Source organism: Cyrtonyx montezumae, unplaced genomic scaffold, assembly GCF_038088225.1.
Source record: "Cyrtonyx montezumae isolate F1298 unplaced genomic scaffold, pur_monq_1.0 scaffold_7, whole genome shotgun sequence".
Classification (NCBI taxonomy): Eukaryota; Metazoa; Chordata; class Aves; order Galliformes; family Odontophoridae; genus Cyrtonyx; species Cyrtonyx montezumae.
Genome location: NW_027072078.1, coordinates 2,806,478 through 2,823,875, shown reverse-complemented (window position 1 = coordinate 2,823,875; position 17,398 = coordinate 2,806,478). Strand labels below are relative to the sequence as shown.

General features: G+C 48.8%; 1 protein-coding gene across 22 annotated transcripts in view; it reads right to left on the bottom strand.

Moving 5' to 3' along the window:
- Positions 1–17,398, bottom strand: part of LRRFIP1 (LRR binding FLII interacting protein 1) — a 64,581-nt gene that overhangs the window by 27,284 nt on the left and 19,899 nt on the right. For 12 of the 22 annotated variants that reach the window (XM_065750899.1, XM_065750902.1, XM_065750879.1 and 9 more), the window contains exons 2-6: positions 8,997–9,083; positions 4,746–4,763; positions 1,928–1,975; positions 657–701; positions 85–135 (exon numbers count right to left, since the gene is read on the bottom strand). In XM_065750899.1, coding sequence (XP_065606971.1) covers positions 85–135; positions 657–701; positions 1,928–1,975; positions 4,746–4,763; positions 8,997–9,083 — 249 coding nt within the window. Of the gene's footprint in view, positions 1–84; positions 136–656; positions 702–1,927; positions 1,976–4,745; positions 4,764–8,996; positions 9,084–12,770; positions 12,926–17,398 lie in introns of those variants that run through there. The other 10 variants (XM_065750895.1, XM_065750897.1, XM_065750882.1 and 7 more) reach the window with 8 other exon arrangements.

The window sequence follows — 17,398 nt, the reverse complement described above, 5'->3', positions numbered from 1 at the left end:
GATGCAGCACAATGATTCTGTGGCACAGGAGGGCAGCAGCTTGGGTACACACACATGCAAACTTAAATGGCACAGTTTACCAACCCTCAGGCTTCCACGGCTACCCACTGACATGCGCTCATCTTCATCCGAAGCCTATCAAAAGAAAGTACAGAGACAAGAAAACAATGAAAAGAACAGAAATCACAGGCAGCGATGTAAATGCAGGTGAGCTTTGACGGGACAGAAGAAAGGAAAAGACTTGGAGAACAAAAAGAACTGCATTCAACTCCAAGCAAAAAGTCAACCAGGTCACATCCTGCCCGAGAAACGGTCACCGTTTCACTACAGGACAAATCACAAAGTTGCATGGCTGCTCCCAGCTTTACGTTCTCAGCCCACAGTTGAATATGTGAACATTACACACTGCAGGCAGGTTATTTCCCCGTCCTCCACCCCACCCTTTTATTCTAGCACATTTGCAAGAGCTCTTCAGAATGACTGGAGAGAGGGCGCAGAAGCCAGGAAGTGGGTTTGGGGCTTTATTCAGCTGGGGAGGGGAGGGAGGGGGAACATTGTGGGGTTTTCCTCCTTTTAAAAAGGAACTGCTTTACTCACGTCAGTTTAATTAAGGAGCAACGTCTAGCTGCAAAGGAAAAGCAAAAGTACATACTAACCGAGGCATTTCTTCGGGCTCTACGTGAGTAGCGCTCACTGTCTTCCTACCGAGGCAGCAGAGAAAAACAGAGAGTGAAGCATTGAAAGGACAGGTCCACCACCAGAGTGTGTTCAGAAAGCAACTGGGAAACTTCAGAGGGTTTTGGAGTCGGGAAGGTTAAGCCAAATAACGGGACTTGTCAGATCAGAAAAACCCCTTCCCTATTCGCTCTGATCCCAGCTTTCTTCCCCTTCGTGTTATACACTATGCACTTATATCCATGGCAAGTAGACACGGTGCCTTACCTGCACCTCCCAAAACACAGCAACATTTGGGGCAAGTGGCAGAAAGCGGGGAAAAAATGGCATTTCAACATTGGCATTGATGGCTTTCAGAGGGGAGCTGATTTCTAAGCAAGGGAATTACTCGTAACATAGAGCTAAGCTCACCCTGTGAGGATGGAAGAGACTAAAGGGCTCACCTGCAAGACTGGAGCCCCCCCAATGGCTGGCTGCTCCCTGGGATAGCAGATTTTAAGCAGGGATGCAGCAAAACCAGCATTTATGCTAACTTTTCCTAGCTAACTAGCTCTCTCCCACACTGGAAGCCAGCTGTTTCACCATCCCTTTTGCGAAGCGCACTACTTGGATTGCAGAGAAAGGCCACAAGGCCAAGGAACAACAGTTTTCATCCGGCATCGCTGCTGAGCGATGTCACGAGCTTATGCCAGACAGACACGTGAGGGAAATGTCTCCCAGGCCTTCAGCAATCCTTCCACCTCATGTTATGGCTGTTAAAACAGCCTGATGCTGCTAACAACCACATCTGTGTCTAAGTTGCCAAGCCAACTCTAGCAGCTTAGCGACTAATGAAATCCAAGGCCAGAAATGTGAGCACTGCCACAGCACTACTACTGACATGTCTACAATGGACAAAGCTAACAGCAGAAGCACAGATAAAACTTGCCCAGCATTTACCTGAAGACAGCTTCGTAGTGGTTCAAATCGTAGCAAAATCCACAAGAAATAAAGAGAGCACATATATATATATTTCTTGCACTAGTGGCTCTACTGGGTCTACACGCTAACCCAATCTTCAAGTGATAGGATGAAGATAGAGACCCTTACCACATGTAATCTGTCTTTCAGGTTCTGATGTGGATTGCAAGAACCTGTGTGCTAAGAGCATACTTGCAATACATGGTAACACTCTTGGCGGGGTCCCAAACTCTACCAGCTGTACAAAGCTTCAACACATTAAAGCTGATTAACTACGATGATCAATGCCTACCATCCATTGCTCGATGTCGCCCCATTTAGTATCCAGACCATAATATTTCTACGGACAGAAAAGGGAAAAACTGAATTTAGGTGAGAAAGGTAAACACTGAACACTCAGACACGCGCTGCCAGCTCACACAGGTTCACACATGCAGACTTCACTGCCATGCCAGTGACATGAGCCATTGGGTGCCATGCCTGATGCAGCAGATGCCCAGAAAAGCTTCCCAGTACGGGGACAGATGTGTTACTGGGACAGTCTGACCCCTGCATAGCTCCTTATTGCTCAGCAGTGTGAAAAAAACCCAACCACAACAAATAGCACTATGGGGAAAGGAGCAAAGAGCGTAATGAGTCTTGAATTTCTGACCCATTTAAGTCAAGACTCATTACGAGGGATCTGAGCACAGAACATTTCCAGGATGAAAAATGCTGTCAAACTGTGTTTACTGTAGAGATTTGTCAAACTGGGAAGACAAGCTGAATAAAATGCAAACAACCTGAGCATTCCTATTGTTTTCTTAACTCCCCAGATCTCACTCGGGCCCATATTTTGGTCACCTTGGCCGTGATGCTAGAACAGGAACCTTGAGGATGCTTAATGTCAGAGCAGCAAGGTTGGAAAAGCATTTCAGGAGCACGCCATACGTTCTCCTGGCAGGCTGGCTGTCCTTTCTGAACCAATCTGCAGCTCATAGGCCCTCAGCATAACTTCTGGAACTTCCCACTGACCTTGCAATCCCAGCAGACAGCAAACTGCTGGAGATCAACAAGTCCAACAGGATTTCTCACCCTTCCCCGACCCGTGCTTTGAATCCAGCCATCAGGGAGCTCACATTTCTAACGGCAACCAGAACATTCCTGGGCGAGGAATACCACCAGCCTAAAGCACAGCAATGGGCAAATGGAAATCCTGCTCAAGGAAGCATCGGACATATTTTAAAACAATTTAGGTTATGCATTTTGAGGTTTGTATATTTGTGGAGAAAAAAAGGGTGCCTATGCTCACCTGCTTTCAAGAGGCTTGAGGAAGCAGAGTAAAACTACTGTTTCTCCAAGCACTGTATGTGCTCAGACCTCACATGTGCTCGGACTGGCTGCTTCCAGGCAGAAGGAAAATACATATGACAGCATGACATAAAATTAAGGTTTGTGTAACTCGCATCCTGAAAGCGAGCCCAGTTCTCGTAGCAATATGAATTCCAGCTGGTCAGGACTGCGTTCGAGAGCAGAACCTACAGATTATGCCTTGTGGTAAATCAGATCAGGTAAAGCCTTATTAGAGGCTCCTTCCTCCCCAAAGGAAAAATGGGCAAGATTTTCTGACACCACAAGTCGATTGAATTAAAACAAAACTACAGAAACAAAAAGCCTACGCGCATCCAAGGGGAAAAAAGCATCCTAAAAACTCAGTATAAGGACAGAGGACCCTTTCTCACAGATAAGGGCAGGGCCAGTATGTACATTAATATTTCATTCTGCCCGCCCTTGGCTCTGCTTACTTTCTGACACTGGGTTCTGAATTCAGTTCTGCAAAAGAGAGGGGAGGAAGTACTCCTTGAAAGACATGTACGGCTGTTTCTTCCTCCACCCATACAAACTGACACAGCTACGTGCTTCACTTCCCTGAAAGAAAACTGCTAATGAATGCAACTGCCTTGAGAATACTTCTCTTCGAAGCTAAATAACACGTCTCACTCTGGACTGAGCCAGAAGCATCTGAAGGTTCAGGTATTTTGCTCCAGACACTTGCCATCTCTTACTTTAAGTCGACTGTTCTGGGAGTGAGAAGTGAAAATAACATCCATCACCTAGCTGGATACCTCTTCCAGACTAAATTTCTCTTCTACCCTGAAAATCGATCTTAAATTCAATAATTAATGACATTAATACCATTGAGAGAGAATTCCGGATCAGATTTGCTCACTGAGTGCCAGTGAAACTGCTAGACATGCAAACTCACTATGGGATGCCACAAAGCTAACCCACTTATCTCCTCATTCATGTCAGGACACCACGAGCAAACAGCATCATCTCCCATGGGGCTGCATATGTACCAGAAGATTAAATTAGCTCCCATAAAGGAGATGGATAACGAGGCTGTTGATCCATGGGAAGACATTAATTTGGTTCACTCAGTATGTGGTCAACTCCAGCAATACATAAAGATGGGTTTGTCACCAAATGAACCAAGTCAGGATTAAGCACAAGAGCATGATTTCAGTACCTTCATACACGTGGGCTCTCAGAGAGGAGGGCAGCACTTCCAGAAGCACAGAGGCTGCTACACCGAGCCAGGGAAACATGCAGTGAAGGCCCAGGAGTATCAGAGCAACACAGGCAGGCCGTGGTTTTAGGACACATTTCTCACTCAGCAAGCAATTAAAAAAGAACTAGGATCCAAAGCATTCAGCATAGTGGAAAATGAGCAGGCTTAAAGAAATCCATGCTTTCTCTCTCCCTGCAAAGTTTCTTGAGAGCTAATCTCTCTCTACGTACCACACAATTCATGTGGTGCAACCACAGAAAAGCAAAACAAAACCCCAAACTCTTGTTACATAGCAGGTGACCTCCGTCACAGCTCTTACTATTGTTAGCTGAGCCACCTTGTAGAGCTCTCAGAAGGGAACTGGGAAGAGAAACAGGTCACCTTCCCCCTCTCCCTTTTATTATCATCCTCCCATAGCCTCGTGGAGCAGAAAGGAAACATGAAGGCATGGAAACATAAAGCCTGCTGTGCATCTTCCGTTCTTGGGAAGTTTCTCTGAGGAGCAGAGAGGACAGAACACACACACACACACAAACAAGAAGGAACAAGCAAGCCCTACCTTCTGAACTTGATAGATCTAAAGGGGGAAGGAAAGAAACAAGGAAACAAAAGCTGGCATGAATGAATGAACAGCAATGCAACACTGTAAGCCATCTTGTGGGGGGGGGGGGGGGGGGACTCATTTATGTAGAGTATACAGCAAAACAGGAATACAAAGAAACACACACCCAAATGCTGTTGAGTAAAATGAAAGCAGGGGTTATTCCAAGCCTCCTCCCACATGGAGTGCTAAAATACCACGTTCCTGTGCTCCTACCTGCTGGCCTCTGGGAGGTGCATGGACATCTATCTGACACCATGGATATTTGCCATCCGTGGCCTCCTGGGCCACCTCAGGTGAGGCCAGATCCCAGTGCTGGCTGCAAAGCACGCTCCCTTCAATCACTGCCTCTGCGAGTGGCTCAGGTTCGCTTTCCTGACTGTGAAAGACAACTGCAGAAGCTGGCTTAATGCCTTCGAAGCGTTAATTCCTATTCCCACAAAGGCACAGGGGGGAACAGAGACCCACATTTAAAGCTAGCTTTCCCACACAACTAATCACCTCGCTCTATCTTGCGCTAAGAAAGCCCTTAAGAGGAAAACGAACTAAAGCCTCCCACAGCTCAAGAACGCACAGCAACTGCAATCTGCATATCCATTCACAGAAGACAAGCGGGCAGCTTTACACGCGGCAATTAGCGGGCTGCTGTTACAGGTTGAACATCGCCACGCTGCTGCTTCGCCCACAAATGCTCCCTTTAAATATACCCTTGGTTTGGCTAACAAGTAAAGCTGAGCTCTGGGGCACGCTGACACCACCTGCACGTGGATGATGCTTTCTGATAGCCATGCTATGCCTTTGGGACAACAGCATAGATCCTTTATATTTCAAATGCAGTGCTTCAGGCTCAGTGTAGCAGGCATCCCTGCTGGGTGCAGCGTGGCACAGAAAGCCTTGTGCCCAGGACCCAGACTGCCAATGCCAAGACAACAACGAGGCCCTTGTTACGGGCCAGACACTGCGAGCAGTGCAGAGCTCAACAGAGCCAAAGGACTCCTGAGCAGCAAGTCCTAACAGCACTTTTCTCTATTATGGGATCACAAAGAATTCACTTTGCCCGCACTGCTAGTGGCAGACTGCTTCAAACACCACTGCTTTTCTCTAGTTTTTCCTACACGGCCCAGGATCTGAAATGGCTCCAAACACTCCTGAATGCCAGCCGTAGCACGGGGCCTGCTGACTCAGCTTAGGCTTGCAGCCACTAAGTCCTAGCAAGGAAAAAAAAAGGGCCTAAGTCACGGCCAACGGGACCTGTAAGCAGATCAAGGGTGTTCTCAAGTCTCCTGCCCACATCAGCTTGGCTTTGGTACACTTGCAGTCACAGGCTGCAAATGACACGGGGAAAGAAAAAACACACGGTGAAATACCAGTAACATAGTTTACTTCACCAAAGCACAAATGCAAAGGGGGAAGTACGTGCAAATAAGTCTGCTGGCAAAGAAAGAATGCACCAAACTGCAAAGGCGAGTGTTGTGCTATGCCTGCACAGTGAGAGCTGAAAATGAAGAGAGGAGACACGTACAGAGAGCCTGCCTTGACCTAAAAGCAGAGGCTCCTGCCATGCAGGAACCTTATCCTGCAGATTACAGAGTGGGAGGAGACCTCTCTCTCTTCCCTTCAGGCTTTAAGATCAGCTTAACCAGTGGTCTCCCTGTGTCAGTACTCAAAGAGACAAGTGAGTCTTGCCAGCAGAACACAGAAGGCACTCCTACATAAGACGTTCTTCCCAATTAGCCGTTCGTGTCGTGGCTTTAAAGTGTCTCGAAACATAACAAGCTTCAGTAAGTTTTATTGCAAGCTCGTACAAGACAAAATAGACACACACACACGAAATCTTCTCTTTAACCTGGTAACCCCACTAGAATTTACAGTTTGTTACTCAGAGCAACCGAGCCAACTCTCGCCTTGTTCTGCTGCGTGAATTAAAAATAAATGTCAGAATGCACACAAGTATTTGACTCAGTACCAAGCATAACTCTACAGTAGGAACCAGATCGACTGACCTTTGACTCAGCAACTGTAAACCAAACGTTTAAAGGCCATGGCAGGGGAAAACACAGGGCCCAGCAGCAGCACGACTGCCGTCAGCAGGGTGGGACCAGCAGCCTGGAAGCAGGCAGGGGACTAAGTGCCACCCATTGCAGCCACCCACACAGCTGAGAAAGGGCACTGGCATTTGCCTCTCCTGCGCAGACTGCGTGCTGAAGGATGGCTGGGAAAACCTACAGCAACCTCCCTCATTTACATCTTTGGTGGAGAACAAGGAGCACAGAACAACAAGTTCCTGCAGCTGTCCGTAGCAGATCCGTGCCTTTCCTAGAGCCTCACAATGAGGAACTCTGCCAAATACACGTGATCTGAGACTGACCACTGGCCTTATCTTCACAGATCGGTTCGTATCAGATCGCAGCTCCTGCGCTCACGTTCTTTCAGAGCAAGCTCCTCACTTACCCAGCTCCCATCTCTATGAAACTCAGAGGCGTGCTCTCCTCCTCAGCTCCCTCTGCCTGGGAGCACCCTGGCACGCTCGCCCTTCCTGCTGCCTGCCCCAAGATGGTATCAGGTGATCAAACAAAACCACCTCTCCAAACACACCTGGAATCCTGCTCCACCACAGAGACCCACAGCAGCCTTCCCCTGGAGCATTCCCACATCTCGGTGCAAGACAGGGAGTCTCCTCTCAACAGCCCCTCTGTACCCTTGTATTTCAGCCCACACCTGCAAGCAAGCAGACACACCACCGTGCAAAACCGTGCTGCCTGGTGAATACGATTTTCATTTCCAGAATAATCTATGGTGGAGCTCGTGTGTGCTCCCAACGAGGAGCCGGGCACGGTGTCACGTATCCCCACCACTTACTGACGAGCTTTATTACAGCGCTGTGACTAATCTTTGGTGCATTCTTCATGTATAAGCTAGCCTACAGAACGTGGCCTTTAAATAGCATCCTAATAAAATGGTTGCTCCTACATACAGAAGCATTTATGGGAGAAAGCATGACAGATAACTCGGTGCGTTTGCATTTCTGGCAAGAACACCATTGCTTATGTGAAAAACTCAGGGAATATCCAAAGCTTGCGCAATATTAAACAATTGTGTGGCCATGTTTTGAGATCTACACCAGTGAATTACAAAACAGATTGCAGGGAACATCTGAGCGAGCTCGCACTCCATTTCATGCTTCGGAGTGACGTGCTGTACCATTCAGATTCCATCTACATAAGGAAATCTCCAGTTTCAGATCAGTTATCTGCAGGAGCACGCATGGAATCGTTTCAAGCTCCAGCTTTCATACCAACATTTCAATTTACAAGGATGCTCTTTGCAGCATCAGCTTTTAATCTTCAAGGGGTCATCAAGTCTCATTAGTATTATCTGTAAATTAGACGGTAGCACCACTGTCAGCTGCCACGACACCCATATTTAGTTTGCTGCCCAAACAAAACACCTTGAGTTTGTTTACCATGCAGCTTCCAAAGGCTGCTAAGCCAATCCCAGCAGCTGAGCTATGGGCACACCATGAAGCTTGATGGTAGCAATGCTTATCCACACCGTGGGCCTTCCCAGTGTGGTCTGGCTAACAAGGAGCATCCTTCAAGAAGCAGCAGCTGCTCCTCCCTTCCACAGCACTGTGTCTGCAGCAATGCTCCTCAGCAGCTCTGACTTCTGGTGTGTCTGCAGGTGTATCTAAACCCCACTGCAGCTAAGGGGTGGTAAGAAACATCCAGACATGCCTCAGCTAGATGAGGCACTTTGGCACAATGCTCAGTACGGGCGAACTGCCCACCTGCTTCTGCCCCAGGGTGGTTACTGCACCAATGCTGGTCTGCTACTGCAACCTGATTTGCCTTCTTAAAGCTAAACCAAATCCTTCTCCGCACCCCCAAAGCGCACATGAACATTTAATCTTCTGCCTGTAGCCCCATCCTGATTGCTCTGACCTGTACAGCTTCAAAATAAACCACTACTTGGTTTCCCAAAGTGGAGATAACACCACAGAGTACAGCTCTGACTTGCCAGGCCCACCATCTCGGGCATACTGACTGTATACCAGCAACAAGATTCTAGAGAGGGTAGTGTTTCACCAAACTCAGCCCCCTTGTTCCAGTTACCAAGCTTAATAACCACAGGTTAACCCTCTGCTCCAGCACCTGGGGTCTCCTTTACGAGAGCTGATGGGCAATGTGTCCCCCCACACCACGGACGTACCTCTTTCTGCTGCCTCTCGAGTTCCTTCATCCGGATCTCCCGAGCCTCCGCCCGTGCCGCTCGCTTTGCTGCCAGCCTGGCTTCAGCCTGTGGATGGAAACACAGCCATGAGACCAAAGGCACACAGCTCAACGCGAGGCACGCGCGCTCAGGGTGTGAAATGCAGAGCTCTGTCAGGCTGTAAACACACCTGTAGGAGTTAATTCCCTACTGCTAGCAATGGCCCTGCCTTCCGTAACTCGTTATGCTTCACCAGCAGGTAATACAGCCGAGCGTAGGCACCAACCCCAGCGAGCAGCTGCTGTGAGATGCTCCCCGTGTCCCTGTAATTACTATTTGTGCAGATAGAGAGGAAGTGCTGCCACGGAGAAAACAGTCAGGTTTATTTACTTATTTCAGAAAGGCAGGTCTGGCTTGTTTTATCGTTGCTTTTTTTCCCTCCCCTGCGGTGCACATTGTTTTTTTTTTTTACTGATGAATTAATTAGACAAACATCAAACACATTACGTGCCATTTTCCCCTAAGAGCTGACACTGTGCACGGCGTTGTTCAGCAGTACAGGTACACTGGGTCGATCCAGGCAAGGAAACCGGGAACCTGAGAAAATGCACCAGCTCAACCAGAGCATCCAGACGGCAGCATTCAGATCCAAACCTCTCCGGAGCGGATGCCTGCCAAGCACGGGCCTCCCATGAGATCCATTGAGCTTCCCTATTTCATCAGGATTGGAAGTGCCAGAACATGCTGCAAAGTAACATTTTTAATTATCTGCTTTTAATCCCAGGCAAAAAACAGGAAGCCTTGTGTGCAATGTCAGCTCGGGCTCTGTGCAGCGGGTCTGCAAGCTGCTCCCCCAGTGCAAGTCAGGAGAGCTTGGCAGGGAACGGGAGCATCCTGCAAGGACACCCAGCTCCTCTCTGCTTCCAGAGCTTTCCTCTTAATGGAACATCATCTTAGCAGGACAAAAGACACAGCGATGCCCAGGTCAAGCTAAAAGAGCACCAAGGGTTTCAGAGCCCTGCGCCCACCGCCATCGCAATCACACACAAGGCACAAGAGGACACATGAAAATGCGGTGCCACCACCGGTTTCAAGTGACCAAGGCACCAATGGCACTTGCCAACCTGAAAAGGTTTGTACAACAAGAGCTACAGCAGTTCAGTTTCACGTGCCAACCCATGGGCAGTCTCTAATTTACTGGATTTCAGCTTTGAAGTCCTTGCCTGCTCGTACAAAGCTGGCTTTTGAACCTTAAAGACACACGAGAGTAAAAATACATTTTCCTTCAAGTATCTTTGGCTTGGCTTCTATCCCAGAACTAGCATATGTTTTTTATGAACTTTGTCTTTCCAGGACCACACGGCTCCTTGGCAGTTAGTATCTGTCATGACAAGCAAGAGAAGACCAACAGGAGCCATCGCAGAGATTGTCCTGTGCAAAAGCACAGCTCACCTGCTGACAGCCACCCAACGTGGATCAGCCACTCAACAAAGAATCCTAACGTGAGCCAAACTGACATCTACATACGTGAGAGAAACCTGTAACACTGTCACATTTATTATGGACCTCTTCCTCAAAAGCAGGAGCGTGACTCGTCTCGTCTACGCGTAAGGAACCACAAGCTTAGGTTCTGTGCTTGCATTAACAGTGTCCTGCTATAAACACCCCGATTTCTTGCACAGGGAAGCTCTGACTTCACATTTCTCTGTGCCAACTACAGCAAAGCAGGCTCTGAATGGATCTGGCCTTCCTCCAGCCTGAGCACCTGTCAAACAGCAGCCCCAAGTCACCTCCACGGCAGAGGCAGGTGCCCGCATCCTGCGAGGGGCTCAGCGTGCTGCAGACTGCAAGAGCTGAAATGGAAGTCTCGGGGCTGCCAAAAGAAATAGCTGTTAAATGGACGTGGGCTGGAAAAACTCACTAAGACAGAAAGAAGCAAGTCTTAAAACCATCTAAAATTCACTACTGACTCCGTGAGCAACACCTCAATCAGAAGTGGCAGATCACTGGCAAGAACACGTGAATAAAAACACAAAGCCTAATTGCACTCATTAGAAAGCCTTTGGAACTTCCCTTTATGAACCATTTATCGTGCATCTGACAAGGAGTGCTGGCAGCTTCGGCTGCATGGTGCATGTCATCCAAAACAAACCCCGAGGGGCTTCTGTAAAGCCTGTGGGAAAAACAAGGAGACAGCACAGTGCTCAGAACAACGGGGAAATGTACACCAGCTGAAAAAGACTCGCCTCAAGTCAAGGGAGTTGCTCAAACACTCCAGCCACACATCCCGCATTTTTGTCATTCTATTGCAATTGCCCGGAGCGATTTAGAGCCGCAGAGCCCCAAAGCAAACCCCCCACTGCACTGCAAAACGCTGGCCGCTTTGGTTGGTCCTCTGCTCTGCCCTGTTTAGCTTCCAAAGATAAATGCAGCGCTGTGCAGATCCTTATCGTGCACTAAGGAGCTCAGTACGTTCAGCTCCAGCAGGCTAACACTAAGTAACCTGGTCATCATAAGATGACACGCATCATGGAGGTGTGCATTCTCAGAGCTTTTCCTTTCTGGAACGTTCAAGGGTTTGTTGTTAAACTGGAAGCCCCAAGAAACAGCCAACAAAGGCAGGAAATGATGCTGCTTTTCTGAGCACTGGAAAATGACACAGCCAGCTACTTGTGCTTGCTGCACAGCATAGTTTCTCGTGGGTGCTGCCGTCCCAGCCCAGTACCCAGCATGGAAAAGCTTTTTCTTCATGTGTTACACAACTGTTCACTGCATTTACGTAAGTCACATGCTTCATTAGTCATAAGAAACCTGCTAAGGTTTGCTGTACTCCTAAAAAGTGCAAGGTTTATTTACACAAGCAACACCTGATCTGCAAGAAGGCAGCAGACGCACATCCATCAGCTCAACCCCTGCTAAGTGCTTCCCTCCACCTTGCCTTCACTCGAGCCCCCAGAGCTCACCGTGAATAATCACACGCTCCTTTGCATTGACACAAGGCTGTCTGTAAGCGATGATGCTCAGAGCAGTGTCTCTATCTGATGCCCTGTGCACCTGAGCTGGGAGCCCGAGTACACTTTGCACCACTTACTCAAGTCGATGAATCACTCGGGGATTGGTCAGCCCACATCCTGCCCAGCTCTTCACCTTTCTCTTACATGCAAATGACTTCTAAATATAAAGGTAAGGATTCCTTCTAATAACCGCGGGCCACCGTCACCCTTCAGATTGGGGAGGGGGCATTACGGACATGCCTGAAGGCTTCCCTCTGCTCCACAGGGTGACAGAGAGGGAGGAACCAGGAGAGTGCCACTTCACATCACTAACACCTCCATTACAGTCACGTGGAGGCACAATGCTGCTCCCAACCTTTACTTCGGGAGCACAGAACAAATAAAATTGGCACACCTGCTCCCACGCCAGCTTGAAAAGCAAATAACTTGCACCTCTATATTTTTAAAAGGGTTTAGAAAATTCGGAGCGTTGGGCAGAACGAGCTACCTGCGGGCAACCAGTCAGCAGCAACAGCAGGCACCCCACTGCACCCACTGTTGTAGGGGTGCTGTAAATTACACAGCACGTCCAAAATGAGACGAACACACACAGCAGGACTTTCTCTAAGCACCCATGATTATTACTGTTGAATTCAAAGGACTGAAGAACGGAGCAGAAGCGACTTAAGAGCCCGGCATTGCTCAGCAGCTCCCCTTGCCCCTTCCCAGCTGTGATTTTCACCATCAGCCAGCCGCAACACCCCCTTCCCCAAAGCCATACCAGCTTCTGAGCCTCCGGGCTCAGGCAGTCCTCTTCCGTCGGCATGGCTGCGGCTCGATGTTGGCATGAAACAGACGCAAAGCTCACACGGCCCCTGCGGGAGGAAGGCAGCACGGCGGACACGAGTCGCACTTCCCGGAGCCGAAGTCCGAGGCGCGGCGTGCCCTGAGTCAGCAGCGTGCTCCGGCTGCCGGCACCGATGTCACGGCGCTTCGGAGAGAAACACCAGCGACAGCGGCACGGCTCGGTGTACTGCAGCCCTGCGGGCAGCACGGCCGAGCCGCGGCTCCGAGCACAGCGAACCTAGCATCCGGAGGCGCTTGAGCAGATGCTTACACACAGACATTCACGCGATCAGCATTCGCGTCTCAGAAGTCAACCGCTCAACTGCCGCATCAGCACGGTGCTTGGCTTGGGTAGAGCTGAACCCAGTGGTGTAAGCAGGATGCTCTTCATTCGTTCAGACCAAGCAACGCACAAGCAAACTGTAAGCCCATGAGTGCCAGCTCTCAGTTCCTCCTCACTTCGCATGAGAAGCGGAGGTGAGGGCAGGGAGGAAATCGTCAGCACCTGTGCGGCCCCTTTTACCCAGAGAGGTTTTGCAGTAGCAACAATAGCAAGCACCGCGAGTCATCTCTTCCTGGCACGCGGTTTGGGGCTGCAGACAAGCAAAACAGGGCGCTGCCTTAGCAACCAAACCCTGATCTCTCTTTCCTGGTCACCAGCAACCAAACCCTGCTCTCTCTTTCCTGGTCACCAGCAACCAAGCCCTGCTCTCTCTTTCCTGGTCACCGGCAAAGGTTGGGACCTCGTGCAGTCTCCACCCAGCAGCTGAGCTCAGTTTTTCCATGAGCTGCCTGCCCTGCACGGAGAACCCAGTCCTCATGCTGGCAGAGCACCCTGTTCCTGCATTTTCCATGCTGCTGACAGTATTTCAGCTAATTTGGAAGCGCTGGCACTGTTTTGCATTCAGGAGGTAACCAGCTGGCTGCTGCAGGACCCAGCCTCCTCCCGCTGCTCCTGGACAGGCCAAACAGACACACTGCCCCTCGCTCACAAGTGAATTCTTCAGGAAAAATGGCCTTCCTCACATGGGAGAGTCAAAACACACAGTGTGCTGCAGGCTTCCAGGCTTAGGGAATCCTTTTAATACCTGTGAATTTCCTCGGGGGAGCTCTCCAACACAGGTCACACCCAACAGATAAGATAGAAAGCTTGCAGCACGCAGCCCACTTGGCTCCAGCTTGGACCACCCCAGCACTAGCTCTTAAGCAGCATCAGAAGCCACACTGCGATGCTGTACATCTCCTCCATCTGCAACTCAGCTCACTGCATCTCTACCTTCAAAAATAAAACATGTAGCTCACTTGATCTGACTGCCTGCTGCAGGCATCCTGGCACCCATGCAGCTCAGCTGGCAGAGTCAACAGAACCTCCTTGTAAACCGTCACCAAGGCAATGAACTTGAGTATACACAACCAAACGCTGCTTAGGAAAACAATGTCCGGTTTTCATCACCAAAACGCACTGCCAGTATCAACAGATTATCTCTGATTGAGGCTAGAAGGCGACGCGGCGAGGAGGAGGAAGGAAACTGCTGAAGGTGTAAGGGCACACTCAAGCCAGGCAAACTGAAGTCATGCTACGGAGGCTGCTGGGCTCAGCTGTCAGCCCAGGGAGGTCTGTTTAACACCACACTCAAAAGCAACGGCCAGGATTCAGAAACTGAAAGCCTGTCTGACCAGGAGGACCAAGGGCATCCCAAGACTGATTTCTTATTTTGTTCTTCAAATTTCTCAGTACTCCAGAACTTTGTTTTTCTCTGTTAACTCCCAAGTGCCAGGAGCACGATCAGGCAGACATTCCCCTTTGGCACGTCGATGGTGCAAGCACGGGTTATCTGTGTTTAACGGGTCAGCATTCTTGCTCTCCAAGTTTAACATTTTAAGCCAAGGACCGAGAAGAGAAGGAGGGGAAGAGACTCACAGCTAATGAGGAATTAACATACAAACAGCATCAACTTGAGAAACATTTGCTTCCATTTGCCAGAAAACCCATCTCGGAGATAATTAAGCACATGACCAGAAGCTGGGAAGTCTTGTTGACAAGAACCCTTTCCCCATAAATGAAGGAAATGTTTACTTTGCACAACGCTGCAGTGAACACTGCGTGCAGCTCTACAACATAAGAGACTATTAAGGAGTTGTGTCTTACTTCATAAATTGTATTGCCATGCAGTCACAAGGGCCACTGCTAAAAATACAGTCCAAACAATAACTGAACTCCATCATAAGATTGCACGGGTTGCCAAAGCACATCCTACTGCAATGAATTGACCTCACCACACCTGCAAAAGGGGGGTACCATGCAACAATTGCTACAGACCCTAGCAGCATTTGACAGGCATTTATTCCCCTTGAGAATGTTCTGCTCTTTTAGACCCCTGGGGGAGGGAAAACAAATAGCAATACTGTGAAAGTCATGCATTACTCAGAAAGCAGATAAAGTTTCTTTTCCTCTCCTACCTGTTCGTGTAGCTCATGCACACTAATAAGGAGTTTGCAGAGCAGGGGCTTGCTCCTGGAGTGGTCTCTGGCACAGTGCTGGGCCTGCTGCACGTCCCGGGCCGCTGGCTCACTGCAGCTGGTTCAGCTATAAGCAGGGCTCTGCTTTATGGCACTTTGGACTAGTGGGAGGAGGGAAAGTGCTGGAAGCACCTCCTTCGATCTAAACAAACCCCCTCCATGTCAAAACGCTGGAGAGTTCAGAGGCAAGCAACAGAGGCAAGCTTCAGAAGAAAATGAGTGTGACAGCTAATCAGTTCTGCAGGCTTTCCCATCAACACCACCACCACTTCTGTGTAAGTGCTGTAGCTACAGTGCCTGCAGAAGATGATTGGTTACAACTGGAAAGCGATCCTAAGCTCTGCGTGTAGAGAGGGCACACCACTTTCATGGCTGTATGGCAACAGACACCTCATGCCATTTTCAGTCAGATAGAGCACAGCAGGGAGGCAAGAACAACCCCAGCCTGGAGGCTGGTGGGCAGCTCTGCAGGAGCACGTTGGTGGCTTCCAGCCCTGACCACTTTTCTATAGGCGGTGTACCTACCTGGCAGAGGACCAGGATCAGCTGACTGCATTTTGGTCACATCTTCAGTTAGCGTCCCCGAATAGCTCTAGTGAATGACTGCTCCTGTCAGGGAAGCATTTGGATGCCACTCTACAGCTGTTATCTCAAGGAATACAGCCACGAGCTTTATACAGCCTATGCAAGACTCCATTCACCCATATACTTTAGCTCAAGACCAGTATTCATGTAAAGCAGTTTCAAGGGAATCAACACTGACCTTGGAAACAGCTGGATCATTCACTCAGATAAGCAAATGGCAATTGCTGAGACTAAAATGACATCCAGTAGGAAAAAAAAAGAACACCAACTGACAGTGAGAAGAAAAATATCAGCTTCCCAGTGCTGCCTCCTGAAACACCCACTTGCAGGAAGAGTTGCATTCAGTGGTCCCTTCCATAGGGCATTTCCCAGCAGGGCTGGTCTGCAAGCACCCAGGGCTCAGCAGAGCTTCAGTAAGGAAGCGTGCACGCAAACTGAATTCAGGAGTTGGTACACATCAGTGAAAGAGCAAACCTTTGTCTCGACCGTGCTGCTCATGGAGAAAGTAAGCACGATAACCAAATTTGGAGCCTGCAATAAACAGCAGTATTTCAGTGGCTACTTTACAGCATAAACACGGGTCAGGGAGGGCTCCAGGGCTGGGCCAATGCCAGCATCTTTTTGAACGTGGACATAAACAGAGCTTTTGTTCCCGACTGGCAAAAATATTTGAAATATAAATAAGAAATTCAGTGATTGCTACAAGCAGTGGAGACTAGAATGTGGTACCCACAGCATCCCAAATTTCATCTGAGTAAGGGTGGGATGCAGCTCTACAATTCTAATTCACACGTCGATACAAATCTGGGCTTATAGCAGCACCCATAAGCTTTCAATCAGGAAAACAATTAACTAAAAATAAAGGTTGCTAATGCTGCTTTGAAGGGTGGGCTGAAAATACTGCAGACTAAACAAAATACATGGTGGGATACACAGAAAGCATTATATAGACAAAATAGATGATGAATATCAAACAGGAGCACAAGAAGGATGGGAATTAACATGCTAGTGAAAATATAAAGGCAGGATGAGGAAAAAGGCTTAAGAAAAGGACAGGGAGCAAGAGCCAAAGCCTGCAACACCCAAGACTGAACAGCCACAGTCCAGTTTCTACATACAAACAGCTCTCCCATTAATTTTTAGGGATTAGCTCTGGAATGAAAGGAACTTGCTGCTCCTCTTTCCTGTTTACAAGGTGTCTGTTTTATCTCAGTTTCTGAAACGAGCAAGACAAGGGCAGCCACTGCTACAGCCATATAGTGCTACTCCTACAGCAAACTAAAAAAGAGCTTCAACACGAGCAGAAGACATTGTGGTCAGCTGGAAAGCACAATGAGACTGTGTAAGCACAGCTCCCCAGTAAAGGGGCTACACTTGTGAATTTTCTGTGTGATGCAGTTTCAGACAGCCGGACCAGAAGGCAGAGCTGATGCAGAAAAAGGGGATGAAGAGGAAGAG